Source organism: Herpailurus yagouaroundi, unplaced genomic scaffold (genome assembly GCF_014898765.1).
Source record: "Herpailurus yagouaroundi ecotype Mexico unplaced genomic scaffold, PumYag 29, whole genome shotgun sequence".
NCBI classification, from domain to species: Eukaryota; Metazoa; Chordata; class Mammalia; order Carnivora; family Felidae; genus Herpailurus; species Herpailurus yagouaroundi.
The window spans coordinates 113,529,413-113,543,504 of NW_024412377.1; the positions used below are offsets into that span (position 1 = coordinate 113,529,413).

General features: G+C 38.2%; 1 protein-coding gene across 2 annotated transcripts in view; it reads right to left on the reverse strand.

Annotated features, from left to right (window-relative positions):
- Nucleotides 1-4,507, reverse strand: part of RAB3C (RAB3C, member RAS oncogene family) — a 303,174-nt gene extending 298,667 nt beyond the window's left edge. Inside the window, exon 1 of one of the 2 annotated variants that reach the window (XM_040452683.1) lies at nt 4,166-4,507. In XM_040452683.1, coding sequence (XP_040308617.1) covers nt 4,166-4,183 — 18 coding nt within the window. In that variant the 5' untranslated portion in view covers nt 4,184-4,507. Of the gene's footprint in view, nt 1-3,369; nt 3,573-4,165 lie in introns of those variants that run through there. The other variant, XM_040452677.1, reaches the window with a different exon arrangement.
- Nucleotides 4,508-14,092: the final 9,585 nt, after the last annotated feature.

The window sequence follows — 14,092 nt, forward strand, 5'->3', positions numbered from 1 at the left end:
TTTTTTTTTTTTTTTTTTTTTTTTTTGCCTCTGCTTCATTCTTTGGATAAATGATTTTCTTTGGTTTCCTAAATATTCAGACACTGTACACTTATGAGATGACCCAGCAAGCTTCCAGATAACAACACTAAAGACCTTATAAGCATTAATCAGAGACAATGGATTCCATTTTGGTCCTGCAAGAGAATAAATAAACCTACAAGAAATTTAAATTCAGGAGACAGAAAGCAAACCACTTTTTAAAACATTGGCCCTTCTCAAATATTTGGTTTAGTACATACAACCTTATTTTACAAACAGGACAATTTTTCTTTCTTCTAAACCAAATGAATGAATCATGTCATATCAATAGTACCCCTCATTCTTTACATCACCTCTGTGTGTCTTGTGTGTGTTCTTGAGGAATTCAATAATAGAGGAAAGAACATGCGCTATCTAGAGAGAAATCTGGCAGATTTTGATTCTGTCATGTTGGAAAAGTTATTGAATCTTAATAAGCTCCAGTATCTTGCCTGTAATTAGGGTAATGGCGACCTCTAGGATTGTTTTGTATTTCTCTCTCTCTCATTTACACACACACACACACACACACACACACACACACACACTGAGATCTGAATGCAAGGAATCGTGCTTGACACAAAGTACTAGATAACTTGGAATTTGTTCATTCTGGCTCTTGAATCAAATGACAACTGTTCATCAGAGTTTTGCCCTCAAGTCATGAGCACTGCTATCCCCCATTTCATTTGGCCTTCAGGATTTATGGACTCACTGAATGAGAAAAAACAAAATGACCATCTCTTGCATTAAAATTCTAACCCATCATCTGGAGCACTTACCAAATGCTATTCCTGGTTATTTAGTCACAAAGGAAATATAGATATCAAAAACTATCATTATGTATTATTTTAATAGTCACTATAAAAAACAATTATTATCCCTCATTTTGCACCAACTCAGAGGGAAATATTCTTCAGAAAATATGCATATACCAAAGACAACTATCTTGAATAGACCACCAGGCTATTTATATAAGTACATCAAATGCTTTTTAAAAGACATTACATAATTTTGTAAAAGGCTTCCTTGAATTAATTATAAGGAAATTAAGAAGTCAACAATTAAAGAGCTTGTTTTGTTCCACATCAACAAATGAACTAAATATTTTTAAATGGGGAAAAGAATATCTTAGGATGATTAAACTGTAAAATGAGGATTTGCTTGTGACTCATTTTCAGAAACCCAAGTTTTCTCCAAAAAAAAAAAAATAAATCTGGAGGCATGTATCTCAAATGATGATGTGGTTCATTGAGACTTTAAATGGAAAATAAGAAAAATGTGAAGTATTTATCTTGTTGCATTTTCATATATCAAAGCCACCTGGAATGTGATTATGTTTCAGAAGTATGGGTCCTGAGACATTACTTGCCATTGTAAAAAATACATAAAGCATGTTTAGAGTTTTTGTTCTTCCTATCATTATATATATTTGAAAACCTGACTGTAATAGAGGGTCATCATAACAACAATTTACTTGTTAAATGCAATCACTGGATGTGTTTTAATTAAATATACCTCAGAAAGTAGTCTTTGATTTCTTAAAATACACATATAATTTATGATAGAATTTGGACATTTGATTTTTAAATTTCAAAAATCTTGTCCAATGAATAAAATACAATATAAATATAAAAATAACTTTATCCACTAGTAAACTAATTTTATTACCTATTTTCATATTAATTTTTCATTAAAGTTTTGATTAAAATATAGAATTAAATATTATACCTACTACACAGTTGATATGAAATAATTTAAAATTCTTCCTAACGCATTAATTTCATTCAGTTCTATAACATTTTAATGGCTCTTATGAACATTCTAAGCCACTCTTCAAAGAAAATTAAAAGCAAGATGCAACATAGCTATTTTTTTTAGTAATTTATTTTGACAGACTTCAGTGTGTATATGAGGTTGTCTTAAATACTAACAATCTACTTTTAAAGTCTACTGTCAATGTTTACTTATAATCAAATATGATTAATTTAGCCACTTGGTTCCTGGCAGTGCCTCCAGTAATGGAAAATTATCATAAGCCAATATATCTTGATTACAACAGCTTGTACCTTTATTGTCTGTCCAGATTCTTTTCACATCAGGTCTATAATGAAAAGCTCAGCCACAAACAGAGGTATTAGAAGATACACAATGGGGCCACTGTTTTCTTGAACAAACCAAATTTTCAATAACTCATAAGGTAATTTGAAGGCTTCCATTAAATAATACTTCAACAAACAGTTACATTCTACAGATTTTTTTTTTCATTTAACAGTCGGGTCACTGTGTACCTTAATATACATAACCCATAAAATCAAATTAAACCAAAGCATATGTTAAAAGTCTTTAATTTGTGAAGAAAACAATTGGGAAACGTTTAGGCAAAAATTAAAAGCAAATATTTATATTGTTAGATTTGGCAGGAGAAGTGGGTTCTCAAGAGAGACAACATGTTCCAAATTGTGTGTTCCATTCTCCTCTCAACCCCATTCATAAAGTGCCTATTACGCAACGGCATCACTCTGCTAGGTTAATGAACGCAGGCTGGTGTTTAGCATTAACTGGTTGTACATAGAAACTAAAAAGCACACTCATTTTTACTTAAAAACAAAATTTGCCTAGGCAGGATGCTTAGGCAGAGGCATCTTTCCATAGAAGTCGAAGTAAGCAAACCTTAGAATGTGACTGAAATGCGGAATGAGAACGTACAACAAATGGGCACACCACTCAGGAAAGCTCAGAGGGGGTTCTTCAAAATGCAAGAGTAAACCAGTTTTGCGGACAGAGATTAAAGGCTGCCGTGCCTCTGGAATGTTTTTACTGTTTTCCCCTGATACTACTAGCACTCTAATTGAAGAAAGGGGACTTTGGGGGACCCCAACATTGTCTTAGCCTTTTTTAACGCGCTCTTAACCAAGTGGAATTCGCTCTATCCCCACTCCAAGAGAGACCCCGCAACCCCAAACCTCAAGTCCGTGCACTTGCACAGGGATCACAAATCAGGCCAGCCAAAAGGGAAGATCAGTGCCAATAGGAGACTGCATGTTTCCCTGACTTTTGTTTGCTCGGGTTTACATTTTAGACAGACACTCACACCTTCCTTTCAGAGCATGGGAAGGAAATGAATATCCGTATCCCTCATCGACAAGCCAATTACAGCCCCGTGGAGCGTAGAGGAACCCAACAGTGTCCCCAGGACCGAGTCTGAGCCTAGACCTTCCCAGAGGTCGAGCACAATTTATGCTTGGAGCAAGGGAGAAAGCATCTATGTCAATTCCTCCTGAGACCACACTTTCTGTATAGACCCACCTGCATGGGAGCTTCGTGTCTCATTGTTCTCAAAATGTCCTTCCTCTCTGGTTAAGACAGCGCTGGCCGGGGAGCTCGGTCAAGCTTGCACAGCCCGCGAGCTCCACGCTCCACACTCTGCACTCTTGGGGTTCACTAACCGGCTCCAACATCAGCACCGGAGCTGTCCCCTCCTTGGCGCCGCACACGCGTACTGGCCGGGAGTCCCGCGCGCTCCTGGGAGTTGTAGTCTTGTTCCACGGAGCTTTTCTGGCCCACCGGCAAGCCCTGAACTACATCTCCCGGCAAGCAAGCAATAAACAGGCTAGCTCCTCCAGACGGACTTGGCCGCGGAGCCTCCCTTCTCCTCCCTTGGAATCGCTCCTGGTTGTTACTGCTCCCAGCTTCCCGGCCCATTTCCTAGCGAGGTGCAGCCAAAAGTGACTGCAGCTCGTATCGGCGGGGATTTTTCTTTTCTACTCACAGCCTTCCGTGGCTAGACTGTGATTTCCTGGTGAGGAAACCCACTACCTTGTGCTAATTCCCAATGCAAACGAAACCGGCTCTGCGTTCTGGGACTCTCCGCTCTACACCTTATCCCGAATCGGGAAAGTTTACATATTAACATAGGCAGACCAGGGTGGTTTTACAATCTCATTCAACAAACGCGGGGGAGAAAGATGATTAGCACACACATAAAGGGGTTCACTCGCACAATTGCATTGACAAGGCGCGCGCGCGCACACACACACACACCCCAAAGTCCGTCAAAGCGACATTTCGCGCAGAGCATGCAGAGGAACTCCCTTCTGCTCACCTTTCCGTACAGCTCCATTGCAACTCGAGGTTCCGAAACCCTCAGTAACGCCTGCTGCTACAAGAGGTTAGGGTCTCACGCAGGAAGCGGAGCTAAACGCACAACACAATGGAAGGGGTGGGGGTGGCGGCTGGCGGAGGGAGAAAGGAGAGACGCAGAGACACAGCTGATTTAGATAGATGGCTTCTTTCCTCTGGAGGGAAAGCGTGGAGACTTCAAGTGGCAGCTGCAGAGAAAGGGCTGAGAATCTCTTAGTAAGTGCCAGGGGCGCGATTGCGCTGGGCAGCCCCTTCCGAGGCCCTCCCCCAGGCACCTTCACCGTCATTAGCACGCACACAGCCGCTGCTGGCCGCCGGCTGGAGAGCTGATAGGGCACTGGGTTATTTACTCAAAGCAAGTCACATAAAATGAACACATTCATCACCAGAGCCCAGAAGCACCTTCACAGAATGAGATAGGAGACCTCTATTAAGTTATCCTGTTCTTTCTTTAATACAGAATTATTTCTTACATTACAAATGCACTCATCCCAGACTAGTTCAAAAACGGTTTAGAAATTGAACCTTACTTTTGTTATACTTTTATTTTCCCCATTTGACTCATAGGTGTGGCTTTCCATGTTCTCTGTACCTATCTAGAGAGACACCCCTCTCTTTTCAAGAGTTAATCAGTCCAGTAATGATTCTTGACTTTTGCACGAGGTCAAAATGATTATTATTGGAGGCAGAATGGAAAAAGAATCAACTTGATATTGGCTCAGAGGCATGGAAGTAATAACCTGAATCAGGTTGAAACTTTGCATTACACAAAACAGGAGAAGGGAGGTTCTGAAACTCAAATGTGCTTGAAAATCTCTTGGGGGGAGGTATTTAAAATTCATATTGTCAAGACGTGCATAGAGATTTCTGATTCACTATTTGAGATGAGATGTCCAGGAATTAACATTTTAAACTAACACTCCAGCAATTCCCATGCAAGTGCCTTTGCCATAATTCTAGAAAAATTGTCTTAAAAGAATTTTTATGTAAGAAATGTTAAAAGCTACAAACCTCAAAAAATTCACAGATTGACTCAATAATGCAACAACAACAGGTATTGGGAGCCTACCATATTCAAAATACCTCACTAATTTTAGGTTGGTTTTCTGTTTGTTTTATATTTTGTTTTTCTTAAGAAATCTAAGATATTTTTTTCTAATTTTGTAAACAGTGAGAATGTAATACGATATTGCCTAGGTAAATAGTTTTTATAACTATTCAGAAAATACAACTTAAAATGTTCCAGTCATAGTTGAGATTATATGACCATTAGAGAAATTACATTTAAATTAACCAATAACAAATAAAAGGTAAAGGGAACCCAGTATCATGGTGTTTCATGTTAGCACTTATTAGAAGTAAGACTTCTGTACTTAAAAAAAAAAAAAAAGATCTATATAAAAGTGCATCTCTTGATAATTTTTTTCCAAGGGAAATACCAAAAATAATACACTTAAATATATATATATATATATATATATATATATATATAGCATTTAGTAACAAAAATCTGCATAGCAACTGCACAGCTAATTTCTTCGGAATAATTTCCTGTAATTTTCATAATATGATTATTTTTTAAATTTTTATATTTTTATTTATTTTTGAGAGAGAAAGAGAGATTGAGCATACTCAAAGAGGGGCAGAGAAAGAGAGAGACACAGAATCTGAAGCAAGCTACAGGCTCCGAGCTGTTGCCACAGAGCCCTATGTGAGGCTCAAACTCACAAACTGTGAGATAATGACCTGAGCCAAAGTCAGATGCTCAACTGACTAAGCCACACAGGTGCCCCTATACTATCATTACTTTCTGAAATTCTCATAATTCAAAAACTCTGGTATCATGGGACAGATTTAAATATTATAAATGATGAACTGCTACATTATCTATTCTTTGAGAAGTTCATCTCTTCTTAATATTTTACAAAAATGAAATACCTTCTCAGTTTTCTAGTATGTCTTTTATTTGGAGAAAAACCCATGAAGATTGCGTTGTGAAAAAAACTAGAGTTGCAAAAGGTTTGGGGAACTTAATTCTGTTCCATTTCTTATACCTTAGTTGGGTATATTTAAGTGGGTGGAGGAAATTAAAAAACAAAAAAACAAAAAACTAGCCAGAGATCAACTAAACAAACAAATGTGGACCGGAGCTGATAATCTCCCTAAAGTCAGAGCAAGAGCACTTTATCTTTGCTTGGACTCAGACCACCATCTACCAGTTTCATTATCAAGGTCACCAGATGGCTGCTGGAGCTCCAGCTCTCACATCCACATCCTAACCAGCAAGAAGGAAAGATGAAGAACATTCCCACATTCCTTTAAGTACACCAGAGATCTTATATTACAGTGCCTAGAACTTAATCTTGTGATCACACCTAATTGCAAGGTAGGCTGGGAAATGTAAGCACTATTCTGGGTGAATGCCCACCTGAAAATCAGGAATTTCCTTGTAAAAGAAAGAACAACAGATACTGGGAGACAGCTGGTAGCATTTCCTACAGAGCATCAGGGGATTGCTTTGTCTTCTTTGCAATTTTACTGACATGTAAATGTCTAATTATTTTTTGAAAAATTACTAATTCCCAAGGATTTCTGTAATTTAACAACAACCAAAGCCTTCAAATCAAAGGATTACCTAAAGTTAGAATATTCTGGCTGTTATTGGGGAAACAGGAAAAGAGGAAAGCCTTCTTCATGTACATATGAATCTGGGATAAGAATTTGATATTTAAAAGATTCTATAAGGAAGAATCCAGTTAAGAGAAGGCAAAAGGGCCACAGTGAAGGTCAGGTATCATGCAACATGAGCACCTCCCCATACTGGAAGATCAAGCAGACTCAAAGGTCCTGAGGCCTAAAGAAGGGGACATGCCTTGGGTCACATATATCATTAAAGGAATGATCTCTTTTTTTTTTTCTTTTTTTTTTTAAGCAATTGTTCTTTTTTTTTTTTTAATTTTTTTTTCAACGTTTATTTATTTCTGGGACAGAGAGAGACAGAGCATGAATGGGGGAGGGGCAGAGAGAGAGGGAGACACAGAATCGGAAACAGGCTCCAAGCCATCAGCCCAGAGCCTGACGCGGGGCTCGAACTCCCGGACCGCGAGATCGTGACCTGGCTGAAGTCGGACGCTTAACCGACTGCGCCACCCAGGCGCCCCAAGGAATGATCTCTTAAATCTCTGTCTTGAGTTCAGTTTGTTTCTTTTTATTGTTCCAAATCACTATTCATTATTGATTGGATTTTTACCATGCTACATTTATTTAATATTTCCTAGTATTCATTTTGTTGTTTGTATTTATCTAGTGTCTCTATCATTCACTTTGTTGTTACCAGTCCATGTCTGTGTCAGATCTATTAAACAGAAACATTCCATCAGGTAGGGTCAAGTTGAGATAATTTATTTGGCTAAAGAAGAGCCAAGAACAAATATAATTAGGCATTAATTAGTAGTGATGATATTGTTTAGATCATAAATAGCAATAGACATTTTGTTCCTACCACTGTTACCATATCTCTGTTAGAAGTTAAATTAAAAAATAAAATGGCTGAAACTTGGTATAAGAGATAAGAATGTCCCTGGGGATTTACTTACTCAAGATTTACTCAAATTCACAGTGCAAGGATGGGGCTGGGTGCCTAATTCTAGATATTTCTAGGACCACTTCTGGAGGTTTTCCATGCCTAAGTCTTGTTACCTTTGTCTTGCTCACTGTGTTAGGACTGGCTTTGATTTCAACTTTGTGCAACATCCATATCAAGAAATGCTATTGATTATCTTGTGTTCCCTTTGGAAGAAATTAAACATCCCCATGATGTTATTGATTCCTTTTTAATTAAAAGAGAAAATCATTTTTAACTCATTCCTGCTCATGATGTCTTAAACCTCACAAATAATCAGTACAAGTAAGGTGCTTTAAAAATAAATAAATGTATTCCAACTGAATAAAAAGAAAATGATGCTTTCTTTAACATAAATATGATATTATTGATAGCTAACCTTTCTTCAATATCTATTCCATGGTAGGCACTTTGTCTAGATTATTCCATCTAATCCTCAATATTTCAAGGTACTGTTATTAATCTTATTTTACAAAGAAAATTAATAGAGAGGTTAAGTATTTTCCTGAGGGACACCTCACTAGTAAGATATTGGGCCAGGATTTATTTTTTTTTATATTAAATATAATTTATTGTCAAATTGGTTTCCATACAACACCCAGTGCTCATCTCAACAGGTGCCCTCAATAATTGGGCCAGGATTTAAAGCTCAGAGTTATCTGAGTCCAAAGCCCAGACTCCTGCCCATAGTTTTCCTCATAAAAACTAATGTTGCTTTAAAATGATCTGTTTTACAATCTCTTACAAAGAAATTTTACTGGCCTTTGTTTTTGTTGTTGTTGTTGACTTCACTTGGGAATGAGGATGATATATCTAGTCCACTCATGGAATTACTGGATTACTTATATGTTTTCATACAAATTCCTACACTTGAAAATTGTTAACATTTTCAGATAAATACTGATTCATTTGGTTCACTAGAAGTATTATTAAGGAACTTCAGGTCTTTTGGTAAAGTATATATATTTCTATCATATAGAAGGCAGTTTTAGAATAAACAGTTTATAATTATGCGAACTAGGAGAAAAATAGAAGAGTACTAAATAATAATCCCTGCATTTCACACAAACTACTTATTCAACTACAGGTTCCAGACTGGGGAAAAGATTATGTAACCTACATCTTTATTAAGCCTGGTGTACTTCCAAAGAGACAGATAGAATTATCTATTTAGAAAAATCATTATCACTTTTGGAAAGCTATTTCAAATTTTGACAATATATTATAATCAAGACCCAAAATAATGGTGACGAGTTTAGATGAAGCTTTCTACCTCTAGCCTTCTAACCAATCAAAAGAAAATCAGTTCAACATACTGGCTTTGAGAACAGAGTGGCCCCTAAGCATCAACTCTTAGAAGACTTGAAGTAGTGTGGGATACTATGTGGGTTGGGGGTGAGGGTAGGAGGTTGGGGTGCAAGGTGGAAGAGCACACTGGTGGCACCCCAACCAGACTACCTGTGATGGTCAACCTGCATGCCTTCAGGAGCTGGTGCCTAGAGTTACATGTTTATAACTCTCAGCTAAGCTTATATCTCATAACTAAGTCCAGGTAAGCAGAAGAATCAGGTTAGTGAAAAACACGTATGTCCTAAATTTCCATAGCATTTAAAAAATGAGAGATTAGTACACAAAGAAGTGATCTTATTTATTATTATTTTATCTAGCTCAATCCTCCTATTTTATAGTTACAAACTTAGGTCCCAGAAATGTGAAATGACTTACCTAAAGCCCCATAGGTCATGCAGTGCTGTTGAAGGGCTCTAATACTGGAAAAAAGAATATTCTGAAAGTGTGCTAAAATTTATTAATACACTCAATTTTTAGGTGTATCAGTTTCCACTGAGTTATTTTTAGGCTTACATGTTACAATTTAAAATGGAGAGTCAAAAAAAGAATAACACACCATCCTCATCCTCAAGGAGGCTCAAGCTAATTCAGGAGACCAGATACATAAACAGGTAACAGATAACAAGACAACAGTGTCAGATATAACACAAAACAGGGCCTGATTGGCTGCCTTCCCACTCTTACCATTAGTAGCTGCTTTAAGGATTAATAGGAGAGAGTAATCAGTTCAAGAATATTTTATGAAGAAGTAAACCATGCCTCTGGATAAAAAGACTGTCTAAATGTAAGTGTAGAATGAGAGATATAGAAGACCTTCAAAGGAACTTAAAGATTACTGAGTTCTTCTTTCTGAATTTACAGATAAAGAAATCAAAGATCAAAGATGGGTAATGACTCACCTAACATAGTACTCATTAATAACAGAGCCGAGATTAATATACAGTTCACATGATAGCAAGACCAGAGTTCTTTGAAAATATAAACATTTCAACAATCATTACCTCAGACTTGAACACTTATTTATTGTCTTATAACTTGACCAAACTTTTGCTTAAAAATCATGGCATTACCAACATTAACTCAGAGGTCAAAAACCTCCAGATAGATGTGTGATCTGATAATTCCCTCCCTTACATTGGTTGATAACAGGGTATAAAATCTAAGGACAGCTGAAGTGCAATTCTTTCTTCTTCAAAATATTTTCTTCAAAAATATTGCAAAATATTTTACATTTTATTATTTTTAAAATGTGACATAATAAGTAGCTTTGGAACCAACGTTTTACTATTTTTCTAACTAAAATTAAATTTGACCCAAATCCCCATATATTAAGAGAGTTATGAAGTTCAGTACCAAATGATTTTACAAGAATGAGGTGAGGGTTTCTCTTTCCTTCTTCCTTGGATTGCACAAAAATTCTGGAGGATAGATAGGAAAGTAAAATGGTAGATGCTAGACATCTTTGACAGTCACTGATGTTGCTATTTTCAGGTTACTGTGGCCGCTGTGCAGGCAAGTAGCACCATTCTCCGGCAACCTAAGCCCCAGAGATCTTGGTCAAAGTCCCAAGGTTATAAGCACACGAGGTATGAGTTTGCTCTGCTATGTAAGAAACAACCTCTAAACTTAGGGATTTAAACAACAGTCATTCTCAGTTCATGATTCTGTGGGTTGACAACTGGGACTGGGCTTTGTGGAACAGCTCTCTCTGTCTCACTTGGGTTCACACATAGTTTTGCAGCCAGCTGCCAGTCAACAAAGACCTTTGTTTCTTGGCATTGTTTGGGTATTGGATGAGGAATGGGGGAAAAACTAGGCCATGTGTCTCTGATCATCTAGTAGGCCATCTTGAATTCGTGTGCACGGTAGATTTCCAGGGTTCTAAGAGAACGAGCAGAACATATAAAGTGTCTTGAGGCCTAGATTTGAAACTGGCATAGCATCTCTTCTGCTGCATTACATTGGCCAGAAGTAACAGCTCAGGTCAGACTCAAGAAAAGGCAAAATAAACCCCACTTCTTGATAAGAGGGGCTGTGAAGTCACATTTCAAAAAGACTCCGATACAGATGGGGTGCCTGGGTGGCTCAGTCCGCCGAATGGCTAACTCATGATTTCAGCTCAGATCATGATCTCACAGTTTTGTGGGTTTGAGCCCCGTGTTGGGCTCTGTGCTGACAGCGTGGAACCTGATTGGGATTCTCTCTCTCCCTCTCCCTCTCTCTGCCCCTCCCTTGCTCTCTCTCTCAAAACAAATATGCTTAAGAAACAAAAAAAAGAGTCAGCTCCAGAAAGACATGGAGAAGTTGGCCATTGCTACAACCTACAACACACAGGCCAGCATTGCACCGGGGCTCTACCACCTCAAAGTCTCTGCGTTCCATTAAGCCCTTGCTTCTGCTGCTCTTGACAACAGAACTCCCACCACCTTCCTGCCTGTAGAGACCTATCAACCTCATAGGACCCTCTTCAACCCTCAGTCACAGTACTTCTGCTGATTAGTTTTCTCTGTAGGAAATCCAACTGAATTATTTACACAGATCTAAGCCTTTAATAACAAAGAAGTGTCTAGGAAATTCTTCCTGGCACACCCACAACAGATGACTACTTCTTCTGTGTTAACTATCCCCAGAGGGTAAGGAAGTTAGGAATTCCTGGGCAGAAGAACTCAAAGGCCTTGTCACTCCTAGTGCAAGGTAAGAATACCTTTCATTCTTCCATGATCACCTTATGGACAAAAAGGGATTGAGTCATTTTTCAGTGGCTATTCTGTCACAGTTAACTCTCAGTTCATCTCCCTGCCACAAAGTTTATAGGAAACTTGAGCTAGAAAGATTATCAATCATCTTCAAAACAAATATTTGAGAGCAATATTTTGTCTGTGAAGGTGTTATCTATGTCAAATAAATCTTTTTCTTTTGAGCCTTTAGTTTTTTCATAGTCTGAATATATATGTTCCTGAAAGGAGGAATATTATATCATTAAAAAGCACATATTTAACTCTGGCTGAAACAATTATGGTTGAAGTACACTTTTCTTTATGTTGTCATGACTTTTTGAAAGACGCATTTTCTTGATTTTATTTGCTTGATAACCCTGATGTAATCAATAGTTTTCCTGCCTAGTAACAAAGACCTCTTCCAGGAGAACCATGTTAAATTATTAAAAATCACATTAAGCACAGATTCCACACTAGCATAAATTAGAAGCATGCCTTTAAGGAGGCCAGAGTGCACTATGGGAAGAAGAGGGAGAGTGAGGGAGCCACACTTATCTAAGACTCACTTCATACTAGAGACTGTGCTAGACATTTCAGATAGTTTAACTTAATGTCTATATTAGGGAGATACAAATAATGACTGTTGTCTCTATCAACAGGAAAAGATGGCACAAACTGAGTCATTTGTAGAAAATTTAATAAAGGAGTTATCTGCAGAGCCCTGGGCAAAGTTAGCAGAAACCGTTAAGGGAAAGTAGAGAACCCTGGGGCTACAATCACCGGGGTACCAGACAGAAGTTACAGCCAGGTGGCCAGGGCCCAGGAAGAGAGTATTCACTGTTACTAGGAGAAATTGCTGTGAAAGATGGAGCCTGCAGGGAAAGAAAATAACCAACCCTCCTACTCTTGCTCTCCTGGTAGCTCCTCATTGGCTGAACCCAACCAGAATCCAGAGTCATGGAGCCTATAAATGCAGTCTCCATGTACACAGCCTCCTAAGACACAGTAGGATGGAGAAAATGGAGCAGGGCAGAGAAGGAGGGCAAGTAGGAGGGATCCACACATTCTCCTATTTTAAAGATGAACAAACTGAGAATCAAAGGAAACAATAACTTCTGTAGGTCATAGGCAAAACAGAAGTTAAACTAGAATATTTACAGTTCCCTTAGCATTTTACGCACTAACTACCCTACTGAGCTTGGTAGAGAGAAAAAAAAATATTTATACTTTCATCATAAGGAGCATTTTCCAAAATTCCAATTTCATTGCCCTCATTTAACTTTCCTATCCTAATGTCCTCAGCACTACACAGTGAGGACATCAATACATTTCAACTGGACCCTTGAGGAAACTCTACCTACCATCTCTCTTTCATCTCCATTGATTATGATTCCTAATAAGAACAAGTCACTACAGAATGCTTTAATTACTCAAATTTTTTTGAGATCTCAGCTTAGCTATCACTCCTCTGGGAGGTTGTTCTTGACCCTTCCAGGCTTCAAGTACATTCCTCCCTGAGCTCCTATCACGCTCGGAGCTTCTGCCATCACAGAGCTTTATTGGAGCATATTAAGGTAACTTGTAGTATGGCTCCTGCCTGCCCAGTTAAGGGCAGGAGGCCTGGGACTGTCTCCTTGTTGTCATACAATGTACGAATGACTGTGTGTCACCAATAAGTCATAGGAAGGATTTTAAGCTATTTTGTGAATATGATTCTACTTATCTTTTCTAAAATACTATATTCGAAGCTGACAAGGGAGGACTTTTGGTGAAAGGATTTTTGTAAATCTGAAAATTACATTGTAGATGTAGCTAGGATTAGGACTAATGTGGTTTGGGATAGAGGGTGTCCAACTTGGTCCTTGGTTTTCCCAGGACAAAGGGCTTCTTGGGGTATGGGATTCTTAGTGCTACATCCCCAAATACCCCAGGCAAACTGGGGATGGGTTAGTCCCACCCTATTGGGAAATGAAGAATAATAACACGCTTCCTCTCTGCGTTATGCTCTGCCTGTAAACCTTAGCAAAGTTTGTGTTAATGCTGCAAAATGTAATTTCTGATCTCGCTTTTTCATCCCTTGACTAATGGAACATTATGTCTCAGTAGAAAAGCACTCACACTGTGACTAGGAGGCAGCTGAAGCTGAGAATTCTTAGGCTCTGTCAATTTATGTTGCTTTTAGCATACCACAATAACTGTT